Source organism: Grammomys surdaster, unplaced genomic scaffold (genome assembly GCF_004785775.1).
Source record: "Grammomys surdaster isolate TR1022 unplaced genomic scaffold, NIH_TR_1.0 125974, whole genome shotgun sequence".
Lineage (NCBI taxonomy): Eukaryota > Metazoa > Chordata > Mammalia > Rodentia > Muridae > Grammomys > Grammomys surdaster.
Genome location: NW_021620791.1, coordinates 1,203,437 through 1,216,830, shown reverse-complemented (window position 1 = coordinate 1,216,830; position 13,394 = coordinate 1,203,437). Strand labels below are relative to the sequence as shown.

The window sequence follows — 13,394 nt, the reverse complement described above, 5'->3', positions numbered from 1 at the left end:
CAAGTATAACAAACTGGCCTAAGGGAGAACTATTTTTAAATACAGTATAAAGCTCAGATTCTTTTTTTTTTTTTTTTTAAAGATTTATTTATTTATTATATATGAATACACTGTAGCTGTCTTCAGACACACCAGAAGAGGGCATCAGATCTCATTACAGATGGTTGTGAGCCACCATGTGGTTGCTGGGATTTGAACTCAGGACCTCTGGAAGTGCAGTCAGTGCTCTTAACCACTGAGCCATCTCCCCAGCCCAAAAGCTCAGATTCTTGATGTTTATTGAAAAAAGTTGTCAGTTGATCTGACATTGTCTATGCCTTAGCAGCTGTAAAGATCAGTTAGAACAGTCTTTTCCTGTTCCCAGCTTTAGTCTGTTTCACGGCCTCCTCCAGTTGTCCAGATATGAAGTTAGCTTCTTTTCCAGGTTAGTAATGTAAGTAATTATTTTTGAGCATCTGCTGTGTCCTCAGTACTGTATAGCGTGCTAAAGACACAAATTTGAGAAAATGAAGAGGAATTATAAAATATGTTTTTACTACTTTGACGTTTAAATATCCAGGTTTCAGGTTATGTACCAGATAGATGACATGAGAAGTGTCTTTGGCGGTAAGAAGCCTTCAAGCCACATTTTGAAGTCGAGCCAATACTTACTCTTACAGTTTCAGTAGCATTTGGAAATCCTGACAGGTTCTGAGATTAAAGAGTGCGCATGGCTGTGAGATGAAGATGAGGGAGTGAAAACAGTTAAATAACTTCCCTGGAATTTGAGTTTAGGCGTTTTAAAAAATTATTACAAATACAGAGATTATTAGTTTTGCGATAGTCCTTAGGCACAAGAGAGGAATAGACTGGCATGTGTCAGGTTAAGTGGTGTCATCACATGTTTACAGATTTTCTCTTCCATGAATTGTATATCTGTACATTGCCGGTAAGAAAACATAAAGGCTTAAGAATTATTTTTATGTGTTACATATTTGTGTTTTGTTTCCCAGCATAACTTCTGTCAGATACAGTTACAGCAGCAACAGGAGCTCTGATCTTTCTTAGCTCTTTAATTGCATGGCCTGTTTTGTTCATTCTAAAGTTGTCAAGAAATTAAAATATATTTTTCTGTGTTTTGATGTTTTTCAGTATTCTTCCACAATGCGATACCTTTCGTGGGGTTTGGCTTTTTGGATAATGCAATTATGATTGTTGCAGTAAGTCCTCACCACTTGTATTTTGAGTAAAGAAATTAGTGTGCTCTACATTTTCATACTAACTTATATATTATGTCTGTCAAGTTAATTAACAGTGAGCAAGTTCAATTTTAAAGCATCATTATATTAATCATGAAACTTTAGGCAAGGTTATAGATAAACATTTATGGCTTATATAACTCTCTTCTAACATTTTTCTTAAAGAGTAAATGAAATGTGTGTAACATATCTGGGGTTCTTAGTTCTGTTGATACTTGTTTCCACATATAGAGAGTATTTGATTAGTTCCTTGTTGAGTTTTCTCATTCTAGAATATCTTAGGTGTTTGGGGGCATAGTCAAGGCTTTAGTCTCAGCATTTAATCCTAAGTTGTCTTAAGATTCACTTTGCAACATCTCCTGCCTTTGTTGTGTTGTGTAGTATTATAAAAAAGTTCCCCTTCTAGCCGTACTTCTAGAATGCTTTATAGAGTAAACTATTTTGGATATTAGCAGTAAATAGGTTATCTAAATCTTTGGAAGAGAAAAAAGTATAAATTACTTACTTCTTTCTATCTACCGGTTTGAAGTCCTAAGGAGAGCTTTTTACTGAGACTCACTTGAAAAACAATGCTTCTTTGAGTTAGAACGCTGAGAATTTATTGTGGGCTCCACAATTTTCTATGAACTATTATTGAGGAAACTACCCAGAAAGATGGTGAGAGAGAGGAGAAGGGTGGGTGATGGTGAGAAGGGAGATGAGATGATAGTGTTTATTTTTGGAGTTTTAGAATTCACCTGTACTACAAATGAAGATAAATAGATTTAGTTATAAAATAGAAAATTTAAAAAATTACTCACATAATTGTTTTATAGGCTACAAGCGTTGTTTAAAATGTAAAATCAGTTCATCTGAGATGGTGTGGTTGCCACAGGGTCTAGCTTTGCATCCACAGTAATGAGGATCTGGTTTCCAGAAGGTCCAGTTGTCCCTTTGGTTCAAGAGAGGTGCAGGGGTTACAGCAGCATGGTGACAGCTGCAACCAGCAGTCACAATACTCTGGCCTGTGCATAGCTTGGGATCATAAGCACCTCTGCAGGGTTTCTTGGTAGCATGCTGCGGCAAGACCAGTCTTCCAAAGGTTGAAACAGGTTAACTGAGCGGGCCTAAAATACAATTCTAGAATGGCCATTTTTAGGATTATTTTCCTAGTACACATATAAGAATAAAATGGATCAGTGTATATACAGATGTCAGCTGAGTATTTAATTATTTAGAACCACACTGCTTTTCTCAGGCTACTAACATTGAGTTGTCTAAATTACTCTTGTTAATGCAAAGCATATACTTGTAATAAAGGCTCCTTTGTGTTGAGTTTATAGGCTGTAGTTGATTGTGTACCCGTGAGCAGGTTGTCTGATGGAGAGCATCTAAATATTTCAGTTCCCCAACATTATGGTGCTCGGAGCCACCATTGTAATACATTTCCTTAATAAGGCACACCTTAAAGACTCAGATGCTGAAATATTGTCCTTGGCTGTGAGCACTTGTGGAGAAGATACATTTTGGATAAAGGGGAGTCTGTAGTGGTAGTTTGAAGAGAGAGAGGAGAATGGAAGGCAATAGCTTGTTAGATCTCTAATCAGACCCTGTGCAGTATCTTATGAAAAGCTGAAGAGTGTCTGTGTGCAGATGGAGCTATTCATGGGGCCAGACCAAACCCAGCAACAAAGACCAGAGACTCCAGTCACTTCAGTATTGTTTGTTATTTTGTGTTCCTCGGGGCTGCACCTCATCCCTAACATATCAGAGTAGAATGTTTTTCCAGGCCTGAGATTCTTAATCTAGGTCACCAGTAACCTGTTTACATAGAATTCATCTTCAAGGACACACCCCAGGTTTTACTGAAATAAGTGTTTTAAATCACTGACTTCAACACCCAATGAAGGTTTTGACAAAAATACTGTCTCTGTAATTGAGGGCTGTTTCTGAGAGGGCGACATGCTCCAGTGAGGTGTCTTATTTGACTCTAGATGAACACAGATGGCTAACAATGGGAGAGTCTCAGAAGGAACCAAGAAAGCATTGCCGGCTTCCAGTGTGTCTTTTCTGTTTGGTTTGTGTTTGCCCTTTACCATGTTTTAAAGCACAGATAATCTTTTCTCAATGTGGAGCACATGTGAGTGTTTCAGACAGGAAGAGTTATGGAGTCTTCTGCCCTATCCTGTTATAAACTTACCCTCCTCCTTCTCTTAGATGTGTCTTCCTGGCTTTGTCGTCAAATTTCTCTATAGTCACCTATAATAGAGTAAAGTAGACCTTTATTATTGGCTGCTAGTAATAATATTCAACCAAAATTCTTAGGTTATATATAATTATATATTATTATAATTGTATATTACTGGACTGCTTTTTGTAATTTATATTTTAGTCATTTTGGGAATAGATTTGTTTTACAATTCAATTAGGATAGAAATTTTAAGAATAGGTTAATTGTAAGGTATGAGTAATTAAGGTGGTAAACAAAGTTTAACTTTGATAACCGGTGTAGATTTATTTGTAATTCCCATCTCATCTATTAAACGTTTTCAGAACACAGAACAAAATAAAGATAATATTTTATTATAAATAAATTTAGGGAATTGTTCCACAAGCGATAAAGCATGCAAACCCTTCTTGTTTCTTTCTTTTTAATTCTTCTTAAGATTTATTTATTTACTTTGTGTATACGAGCACACTGTCGCTGACATGGCAGATAAAGCCATTGGATCCAGCTACAGATTGTGTGAGCCTCCACGTGCTTGCTGTCTCTCCAGCCCTGCTTCTTGCTTCTTACTGTTAAATAACAGCGTGGGGAGTGATAGGACCAAGCGTGGACCCTCGTGCATGCTGGCAGATACTCTGCGCACAGAGCTACTTCTTCAGCTCACACAAATGCCTTCAAAGGTTCTTCTTGGGTCATTGACAATGACTCACTGCTGTTAAGTGTGCTGTCACATTTATGAGTTACACACACACACAGCTCTGTAGTGGTGCTCTGCCATCTTCGCGTTTATATAAGAAAAATATATCTCTTTGCTATTTTTCTGTCTGTTTTATTTTCCTCAGAAATCTGCTATTTTAGGTGCCACCAGAAGTTAATAATTTTATGTGTCTAGGAGAGTGGTGCATCAGGCTGTTTGGTCATATTCAGCAAGAATTATGTCTTCAAGGGGTAGGACTGAGAGCGGGGGACAGGAGAAGAGAGGAAAGTGTCCTGATCCAGCCTTTAGGCCCTGGACTGACTGATGACACTGAGTGTGTGTAGTACACTAGACAACCTCTTAAGAGTCTTCTGGGGAGTCCGTGAAAACTAAGTTTACCTTCGTCAAGGATTGGAACTGAAATAGCAAAATAGACCTAGGATCTTTTGTTTGACAGCCCGGGAGTCATGCATCCCTGTCACCTCAGTGCCACCTCTGTTAAGTGGGTGGGAACCTGAGCTCCTCCTCTTTGCCCAAGGGGAATGGAAATGTGGGGACTTCCAGTGGGTCCTCATTACTCATTACTCATTCCTCAGGTCTCATTACTGCACATCTATCAGTACTGTTGACAGTTAACATTGTCCCCACGTAAACACACGAATCCCAGCCATGTTGTTTAATGGTTAAGGAACCAAAGGTGTTGAGGAAAATCTTTCTAATGGCAGTTTTCTTAGAAAATCATTTAGTCTTTCAAATCTTTTGATAGAGTAAGCAATAGAAAAATATGTTACAGATTTTAGCATCTATGTATCCATCCTTGTGTTCAGAGAGCTTTAAAATGTATTTCTGGGAGATAGAAAAGTAAAATTAAGAATCTAGAAATCAAACTATTAGTGATGAATTGATTTCTACATGTGTTGCTATTTATTTTTAGAAAGACTTAATTTTAATGGATGAAATGTGATTGGTTATTTTGTCATGAGTGTATATGTATACATAGAATTAAAATATAGAATATATATAATAAGTATATAAAGATATATAAATATAGAATTAACATAGAATATATGGAGAAATTTAAGTGAATCATCTCATACTGTGGACATTTATGCTTATTTTTGGGTGTAATTGTGTGGTAGCAGCATATTGACTACAAAGACTGTTTTTATTAGTGTGTTGATATTCTTTTATAGACATGTCAGCTTTAATTTTTTTTCCCAATCACTTTTCAGGGAACTCAAATTGAATTGTCTATTGGAATTATTTTGGGAATTTCTACAATGGCAGGTATTTAATAATAGTAAATGTTAAAATTCTATTGTCTGCATATTGTTTAAAAATGTAAGTAAGTTAGATTTAGAAGACAGTAATTTATTTTAAATGAATTTGCTCATGAGATGGTTTTTTTTTTTTGTTTAGATATCTTTAATGTTAATCTTCTGGTCCTTAGCTTTCTGTATATATATTTTCCCCCTGAGAAATTATAAGTAATTTTGTTAGTTAGTGGGTAACAGAACTTAACTACATTGTCTATGTTAAGGCAATTTTTTCTCATAATTCAGTATTACCACTAAATCTTTTTAACCTTTGTCACTATTAAATTAATTATTTTCAAGTTGAGTAGAAAAAAAAATTAAAAGAAGTATTTTCCTTTCTTTACTTTCTTGAATTGGGCTTGCTAACTTAGCTTTGTCCTTGAGCTTACAATATTCAAATTTCCCAAAAGATAAATTTCATATTAAAGACAAAACTCTGAAATTTTAATATTGAATAAGAATAGAAAATTTCTGCTATAATATGTAAACACTCTATCAATGGAGGTAGAATATTATAATTTTAGGATTATGCTCCATTTTAAACTCTTGGCACTTAGAGCTATCCCTAAGCCGCTTTGAATGTAGTTGTTACAGCTGAGAAATAGGTTGGGTCCAGAAGACCAGAGCTCAGTGCCTCTCACGTGATGTAATACTGTGACCTTTGCTGGCTTGGTTTTGATAATTCATTGTGTGTTTTTCAAATTTCCAGCTGCTGCTTTGGGAAATCTTGTTTCAGACTTAGCTGGACTTGGGTAGGTTCATTCATGATTCATTTCTGCAGTTATGTACTTACGCGTTCTTGTCTTTATTATTCTCTAACAAGCCTTTAAAAAGGACAGTTATTTTCCTTTGGGTTCTGAAACTTAAAATTTAAGTTTAATATTTCTAAATCAGTAGTACTAAATATTTGGTGGACATTAAATATAGTTGTTGGGACAGTGTGCCAATAAAACTGAATAGTGGTTCCAAGAATAGATCAAACCTATGTCACTATATAAGCAAAATAGAATTTCTATTTATAAAAGATATATTTCGTGGACATCTAAAAAAGAAAACCCCTGCCATTTTTTGCTTCCTTTTACTTGGAAAAAAGCCCAAAGATAAAGAGACATGACCCAAATTTGAGGATACTGACCTGCAAAGGAAATAATGTCCAAGCCCCAGCCCCACCCCTTCTCTGATGGTAAGAGAGTGAACATAGGGTCTTATGTACTTAGGCTAAGGGTGCACCCCACTTCTGAGCCACCCCCAACCTACAGAGCAAATGTGTACTTGGCCATTTCTCTCTCTCTCTTTGGTATGGCAGGAATGATAACACAAATGGAGGATGGCTGCCTGAAAAGCCAGCTTTCTCACTTTCTTCAAGGTGGCAGATGGCCTGGGCTGCTTCCTGGGCTGGGAAAGCTGAGAAGTTGGCATTCAGTATTAGGGCAAGCATATCTCTCTCTCTCTCTCTCTGTCTCTCTCTCTCTCTCTCTCTCTCACTTTGTCATTGACAGTGTCTTCCTCTCTTGGCTACTCGAGTGGTATATTGTGAGATTTATATCTTGTAGGAATCAATTTCAGCTCATAATCTAGGCAGAGACAGTTTTATAAGTGATCTGACCCTTAATATTAGACATCTGCATTTGAATTTGAGGCCAAAGCTAATTTTAAGTTTTTTTCCTGTTTTGTTTTGTTTTATTTTGTTTTCCTGTAGGTCCATGTTAAGGATTTTACATTCCTGGAATTCTTGACATAAATTTTATCTTGATACAGACACTTTGACATTTCATGTCCCATATCCAAACTTTAGGCTTAATATTGACAGTACTATAGCTTCTATATAGATATCTGATGTCTTAATGGAACGAACTGATAGATTTAAAGCCACTTAGTTTTAGATTGAGGTCTAAAGACTTTTATGAAGAGCTTCTGTGGCCAAGAACTATTTCTCCTTTGAGTTTTCTTTCTCTCTTAGGTATCACTTTATATGTGTTCTTAGATGCACACTTTGAAAATGTCTGAAGCCAGAATGTATCTTATGATTGTCGGTGTATATAATTGACAAGCCTGTTTCTTTCTGATAGTACTTAGAACAAGATTAATGCTAACTTAGAATTGATCACATCCCCTGCTAGGCTAAAAGTCCTAGGCTGTCATTCTTAAGTACATTAGTCTGTTGAATTAAAAAAAACTGTTACTTTCTGGTCATAGTTATCAAATTAAATCATATTTTCAAATACTTTGCTTTGAGTTCAGAGTGCAGCAATTTTAGTGATATATCTTTATCTATCCATCCATCCATCCATCATCCATCCATCCATCCATCCATCCATGTATCTATCATCTATCTCATGTACCATGATTGCTCTCTTAAAGGTAATGATAAAGATTAAATGCTGTAGTCACTGTGTATTAAATGTGAATTTGAAAGTATTTTAAGCCAGGGTTATCTTTACATAATAAAATGGAAGTTGTAATTTTTTGCTGTCCAGAGTGAGCACAGGACAGACTCTCATTTCTCTTTGCAGTGATTGGTTTTTACTTTGTGCAGACATTTGCATGTCTTTTAAACTCTCTTGATTTCTTGTTCTCTTAAAGCCTTGCAGGTTATGTTGAGGCCTTGGCATCCAGGTTAGGCCTCTCAATTCCTGATCTTACACCAAAGCAAGTTGACATGTGGCAAACACGTGTTAGCACACATTTGGTAAGTTATATGGCTTATAAACAAGAACCTAGTGGTCAGCATGGCAGTTTTGAGACTGTAATTGATTTGAGTGTTACCTAGGCCTTGGACGTTCTCAGAAAAATAATTTGTTTTCCCTTTATCTTTTTATAAGCATGATTGATTTTTTAAAAATGTTGTGTAGCTTGGTTAATACGAAGGTCTTGAGCACCCAAAGGTTTTGTGATCCTTTGTTCATTCTGGAACTGATTCCCGTTTATACTGTAGTTGTCCACTGGTGGTCGTTTCTGAGCAGGTCTGTGCACTGATAGGGGAGGAAAGGTCAGCTAGTAATGGACAGCAATGTTAAGGGTGCCGAGGATCACCCCGGTCTAGCATTTCTAAGGGGAGCGAGAGGGGACCCTTGGTCACCCTGGGTGATAGTGAAAGACATTTTAACAGAATGGGTGGGTGGTTGGGGGTCTCTTAGCAATGGTCATATCCTAGGCAAGTCAGGAGTCAAATAATAGTCTCTCTCTGTTGAAATATAAATGATCAAAATATTTAGATCAAAATAAGAATTTAAGATTAACTTTATTAGTATCTGGACAGAACAAAATTTTTTTATACCTCTGAAACTGTAGTTTCTTTAAAAATATTCATATAATGAGATTGACAGATTTGACTATTAATATAAAGCAAAGGCATACCACCACAGCAAACAACAAAATGCTGTAGTAACAGACTGAAAAAGTGTTGTATACAGTATTGTCAAAGTGTTGATGTCTACTTGGAAAGTTATTACTGATACTCTGATTGCTAACTGGCTACTGTCCGAGAGAAAACATTTCCTTCAGTGCTGCAGGTTATGTAGTTAGCAGAGCTTCTGTAATGTCAGATGGGACTTATGTTGTTTCTCTGTTTTCTTAACTAGAAGCTCCAGGAGGAAAGATCAACTAACTATGTGTAATTGGTCCCTGTCTCAGGTTTAACCAGCACAGAGTTTAGTATACAATAGAATCTCAGTAACTGTTTGTATGAAAGAAGAAAACTTAACTGAGGGGCTGAAGAGATGGCTCATCCATTAGGAATGTATACTGTTCTTCTAGAGGACTCTACTTCTAGGGTATCCAATATCCTCTTTTGGTCTCTGTGGGCATCTGCTACTCACATGCACATATCCACACACAAAAACACATACGTGCACACAAATAGTTGAAAATAATAAAATAGGTATTTTTAAGAAAGAAAACTTAATTGGAAAGCTTAAATTTGATAGTCATCAGGAATGTAAAATTTGGAGTCATTTATAGAAGTAAAAATTTAAAACTTTTCACAGTGTAGATGGAAAAATTCTTGTGATATATACATACACATGCATGATTAAAATTGGCATATGTGCATTTGTAGTTTTGTCAAGTGTGAAAGACTCAATGCCATAGTCTATGAAGATGCACAAATATTAACATTTAATTTTTAAATCACAAGTACATAGAGCCCTTCAGTGTCGTGTCTCAATTGTGGGAATGTAGCAGTAGGTTCCTTATGGTTGGAAAAGCTTTCAGGAGTCAAGAACCCACTATTCAGAACATATACAGCAGCTTGGAAACTGATTATAAAACATGGTGTACAGGGCATAGAAGCAGAGAGAAACACTGTTTCTATAATGGTTGTGTCTAGTATAACTCAGTACACATGGGGCTAAGTACTGAAGGACAGGATACAAGGGTATCAAGTTCAGATACACTGAGAATAGCTGCTACATTTCCCCCTTCTGTGTTCCAGTCTTCTGATATTAAGAAACACATATGATTTGAAAAATATTTTGTACTTGAATATTTCTTTGATATCATATTGATGAGTTTTTCCCCTGTTCCTTTGGATTTTAAAATGGCATGTTCTTGAGTGTTTGGTAACTTATTTTAATACATAGGTTTCTATAATTGACAGGAATACAGTTGTAGTGGGAATTTCATAGTGTGTGACAATGGACTGTTGTCATCAATGGTTAAGCAAGGACACCTCTTTTCAGGACATGTAACTTTAAGAATTACTCTCTTCTGTTTCCTCAGGGCAAGGCTGTTGGGGTGACTATCGGCTGCATTCTAGGAATGTTCCCTTTGATTTTCTTTGGAGGAGGAGAAGAGGATGAAAAACTGGAAACAACAAATTAATCATCTTAGAACACCTATAAAAAGATGTAAACTAATGTACCTCAGTCATTAAATATACTGTCACAACATTTAGCAGTGAGGACAGTAACAGTGTATAGATACGGGATCAAATAATTCAGCATGTATTATGGAAACACTAACTTATTGTGGCTTGGCCTTCTTAAGACATCTTTTTAAAAACTATTTAGTATCATTTTATGTAAATTGTTGAGATGCTTTTCATCAATGGCAGTCAACATGTTACCTTTTCCTTCTATGTATCAAGATATTATTTAACTTTCAGTCATTGACTGTACTGTACTGACCTGGAGTTTGCTTATTTGTTATATAACATGCACGGGAATACCTATTTATGTTTTTATTTTTTTTCCTGATGGTTATAATTCAATGCTGAGATTTCTCCAAATTATTAAAGATGTTTAATATCAGTTAAAATTTTAATTCCCTGCCTGGGGGCATGTCTTCTGTGTTATTTCACAGTAAACATTTACAATCATATAAATTCATTCAATTTTTAAACTTTCACATCTATCTAAAATGAGGCAGTGTTTTAAGTATATCTGATTCATTGTAATTTTGAGCCACGCTGTCTTAAGTGCCAGAGGTTAATCAGAAAGAACAATTCTCTGGCCTCTCTTTTACATGAACCATACATGCTAACAAGTGTACTTATTTCTGATTGGCTTTTTACCTTTAGTTTCCCAACTTTGAACAATCACACGGTGATTTCTGGTTTGTGAGAGAAAGGCAGTGCTTGGACACTTCCTGGCTTTTAAAATAGGGGTTAAGAGAGTAGGGTGAACTAAGAAATTTATAATGACATTTTGAAATTAGGCTAATTTTTTTTTTTATAGAAATAGAAAGTAGAAATTTTCAAAGAGGTCTATAGAGTGGATGACAAAGTTCAAGTGGTATTTGGAAGGTTCATGAAACACCAGTTCTATTATTTGGGAAAGATTTTTTTTTCCCCGAAAGTGTTATTGTCTCATGGAATGGAATGAGTCTAAATATCCCGTGCTCAGAATCCTAATCTCATTAGGTCTTGCTTTGTGACTTTTTTCTGGATGAGTATTTTAGAAACAGCGTGCATTTCTATTTGCTGTCTAGTCTGGGCAAATCTAACACAAGGAGAGACCCTTTCTCTCGTTTTTGGGCTTTTTCCTTTTGTGGTCATTAGAACACATGGTTGGCGAGAGCTGCTTGCGTCTGAGTTGTATGTCTGACGTACACACGGTCCTGAGAATCCTGAGGTTTAGTGTTTGAACCCCCTTTTCTCATTTGCTCTGGTACACATGTAAAAGTGTTACATGAGTAACAATTGAACAATTGAACATATGGAAGAGAGAAACTGGAGTTAGACTTTAACCCTTGGGGAATTAAAGTTACTTCTGTTTGCTCAGTGAATGGAAAGGACAAGCTTCACATGACTACGCTTTCTAAATCTTATTTAGGAGTTCTGTTTGCACACAATTACTTTGGGCTCCTTTTAAAGAGGAATTCTTTTTCGCAGGAAAGCATGTCACATATCATTTCTTTTGCACTTTGGGATGATTTAGTCCTGTTCATTTATCATAGAATTTAAGGAAAAATAGCCTAAAAATTTAAAAACATCAACTTCTCATATACACAAGTAACATTCTCCTCGATCAATTTAGCATCACGTGACGTGAGGTGGCAGACATATTCATCTTTTGTATCTTTGTCCTCATGTCATACGGACAGCAAGCACAGGGTTCCAGGACGATAGGATACAATGCATATTTTATTTTCTGTGTAAACGTGTTAATGTTGTTTTCCTTACCTTGTGCATTAGTGGCTTTTCTTGTCTTTATTTTTAAGTTTTGTATTGTGGTGCTTAACTTTTCTTCTTATTAAATACCAAGAAACTTGTCTTGGAGCTTAGAAAGCACTTCTGATTGTTGATTTCCTTTTTCTTTCTCTTGAAAAACCTCCTAGTCCTTACTACCAGAATTTCTGTTAACAGAATTATGCCAGTTTCGTTAAAAACTTCAGCTGTGGAAGGTGTAACTTTCATATGAAAGACGTTCTAATTTTCAATCATAATTTTTGAATCATATTTAATCAATAAAATTCTTTGAATCATTACAATAAGTTTCAAAAACAGACAAACAAAATTAAGTCTCTCTGTGTTCAACCAAAGGTATCTCAAACGCCAGCTCTGACCTGACATGGTACTTTGCACAGTGTGATTTCTGAAGGTGGCTCCCTTTAAGTTAATGACTCCGTAAGATCCATGTTCAGCGGTTTTCACCACAGAGAATCTGACGCCAGCTGAAACTGGACTGCCCTGTTCTCATAGCAGCTGTTTTCTGTCAGCATTAGAGCTACCACAAACTGTATCATGAGCTGCTGTAGTACTGGTCAGAACCCATGTTGTTTGTGTATTATGATTTATTGACTTGTTGATGCATGTATACCGGGTGCATTTTGTGGCCTCTGTATGTTACATAGTGACCAATGTTTTTACGAAAAGAATTGAACAAAAAATATCTTTTAAGACACTTGGAATGTGGTTTTGATTTTAAAATTTGGTTTTCTTATCAATCTCGGAGGGCCTGGGTTATTATTCTATGACAGGAGGGAACAGGATTAATAAATGCAGGTTTGTTTTGATGTGGCTGTGATATAGTTGAGACAGCACTTGGAACAGTTTCCCACACCCTCCCCTTAGACCTCCCATTGACAGAAACCCCGTGGAGTGTGAGAAAGAAATGATTCCATCAAACAGCTGTGAGTGAGCGCTAGGTCACAGTGCCAGGCGCTGCCAGCCCCAGCGGTGTCAGACCTCTCAGACCGTTCAGTTCACTTCAGGCCTTTTCTCCAGGCAGGACATTGTGAAAGCAGCAGTAGGGTTTTAAAATTTAGTGTGTTTTGATCTTATTCCACTCCCTCCACTAACTCTTCCCAGGTTCTTTTCACATCTGACTTTGAGCCCCCACCTCACCCCCACCCCCAAGGCCAAGTTGTGGTGAGTGGCCTTCCACTGGAGTGTGGCTGGCATGTCAGGGGCTGGCTACACTCTTAGAGAAAACGGACCCTTCCTTTCCCAGCAGCTAACAAAAGACAATAGAAGTGTCTGTCTTACACCGAAAGTT

At 36.5% G+C, this 13,394-nt stretch overlaps 1 protein-coding gene across 2 annotated transcripts in view; it reads left to right on the top strand.

Moving 5' to 3' along the window:
• Positions 1 to 12,803, top strand: part of Tmem65 (transmembrane protein 65) — a 41,404-nt gene extending 28,601 nt beyond the window's left edge. For both annotated transcript variants that reach the window (XM_028753859.1, XM_028753858.1), the window contains 5 exons: positions 1,132 to 1,199; positions 5,374 to 5,428; positions 6,167 to 6,209; positions 8,041 to 8,146; positions 10,177 to 12,803. In XM_028753859.1, coding sequence (XP_028609692.1) covers positions 1,132 to 1,199; positions 5,374 to 5,428; positions 6,167 to 6,209; positions 8,041 to 8,146; positions 10,177 to 10,278 — 374 coding nt within the window. In that variant the 3' untranslated portion in view covers positions 10,279 to 12,803. The remainder of the gene's footprint in view (positions 1 to 1,131; positions 1,200 to 5,373; positions 5,429 to 6,166; positions 6,210 to 8,040; positions 8,147 to 10,176) is intronic.
• Positions 12,804 to 13,394: the final 591 nt, after the last annotated feature.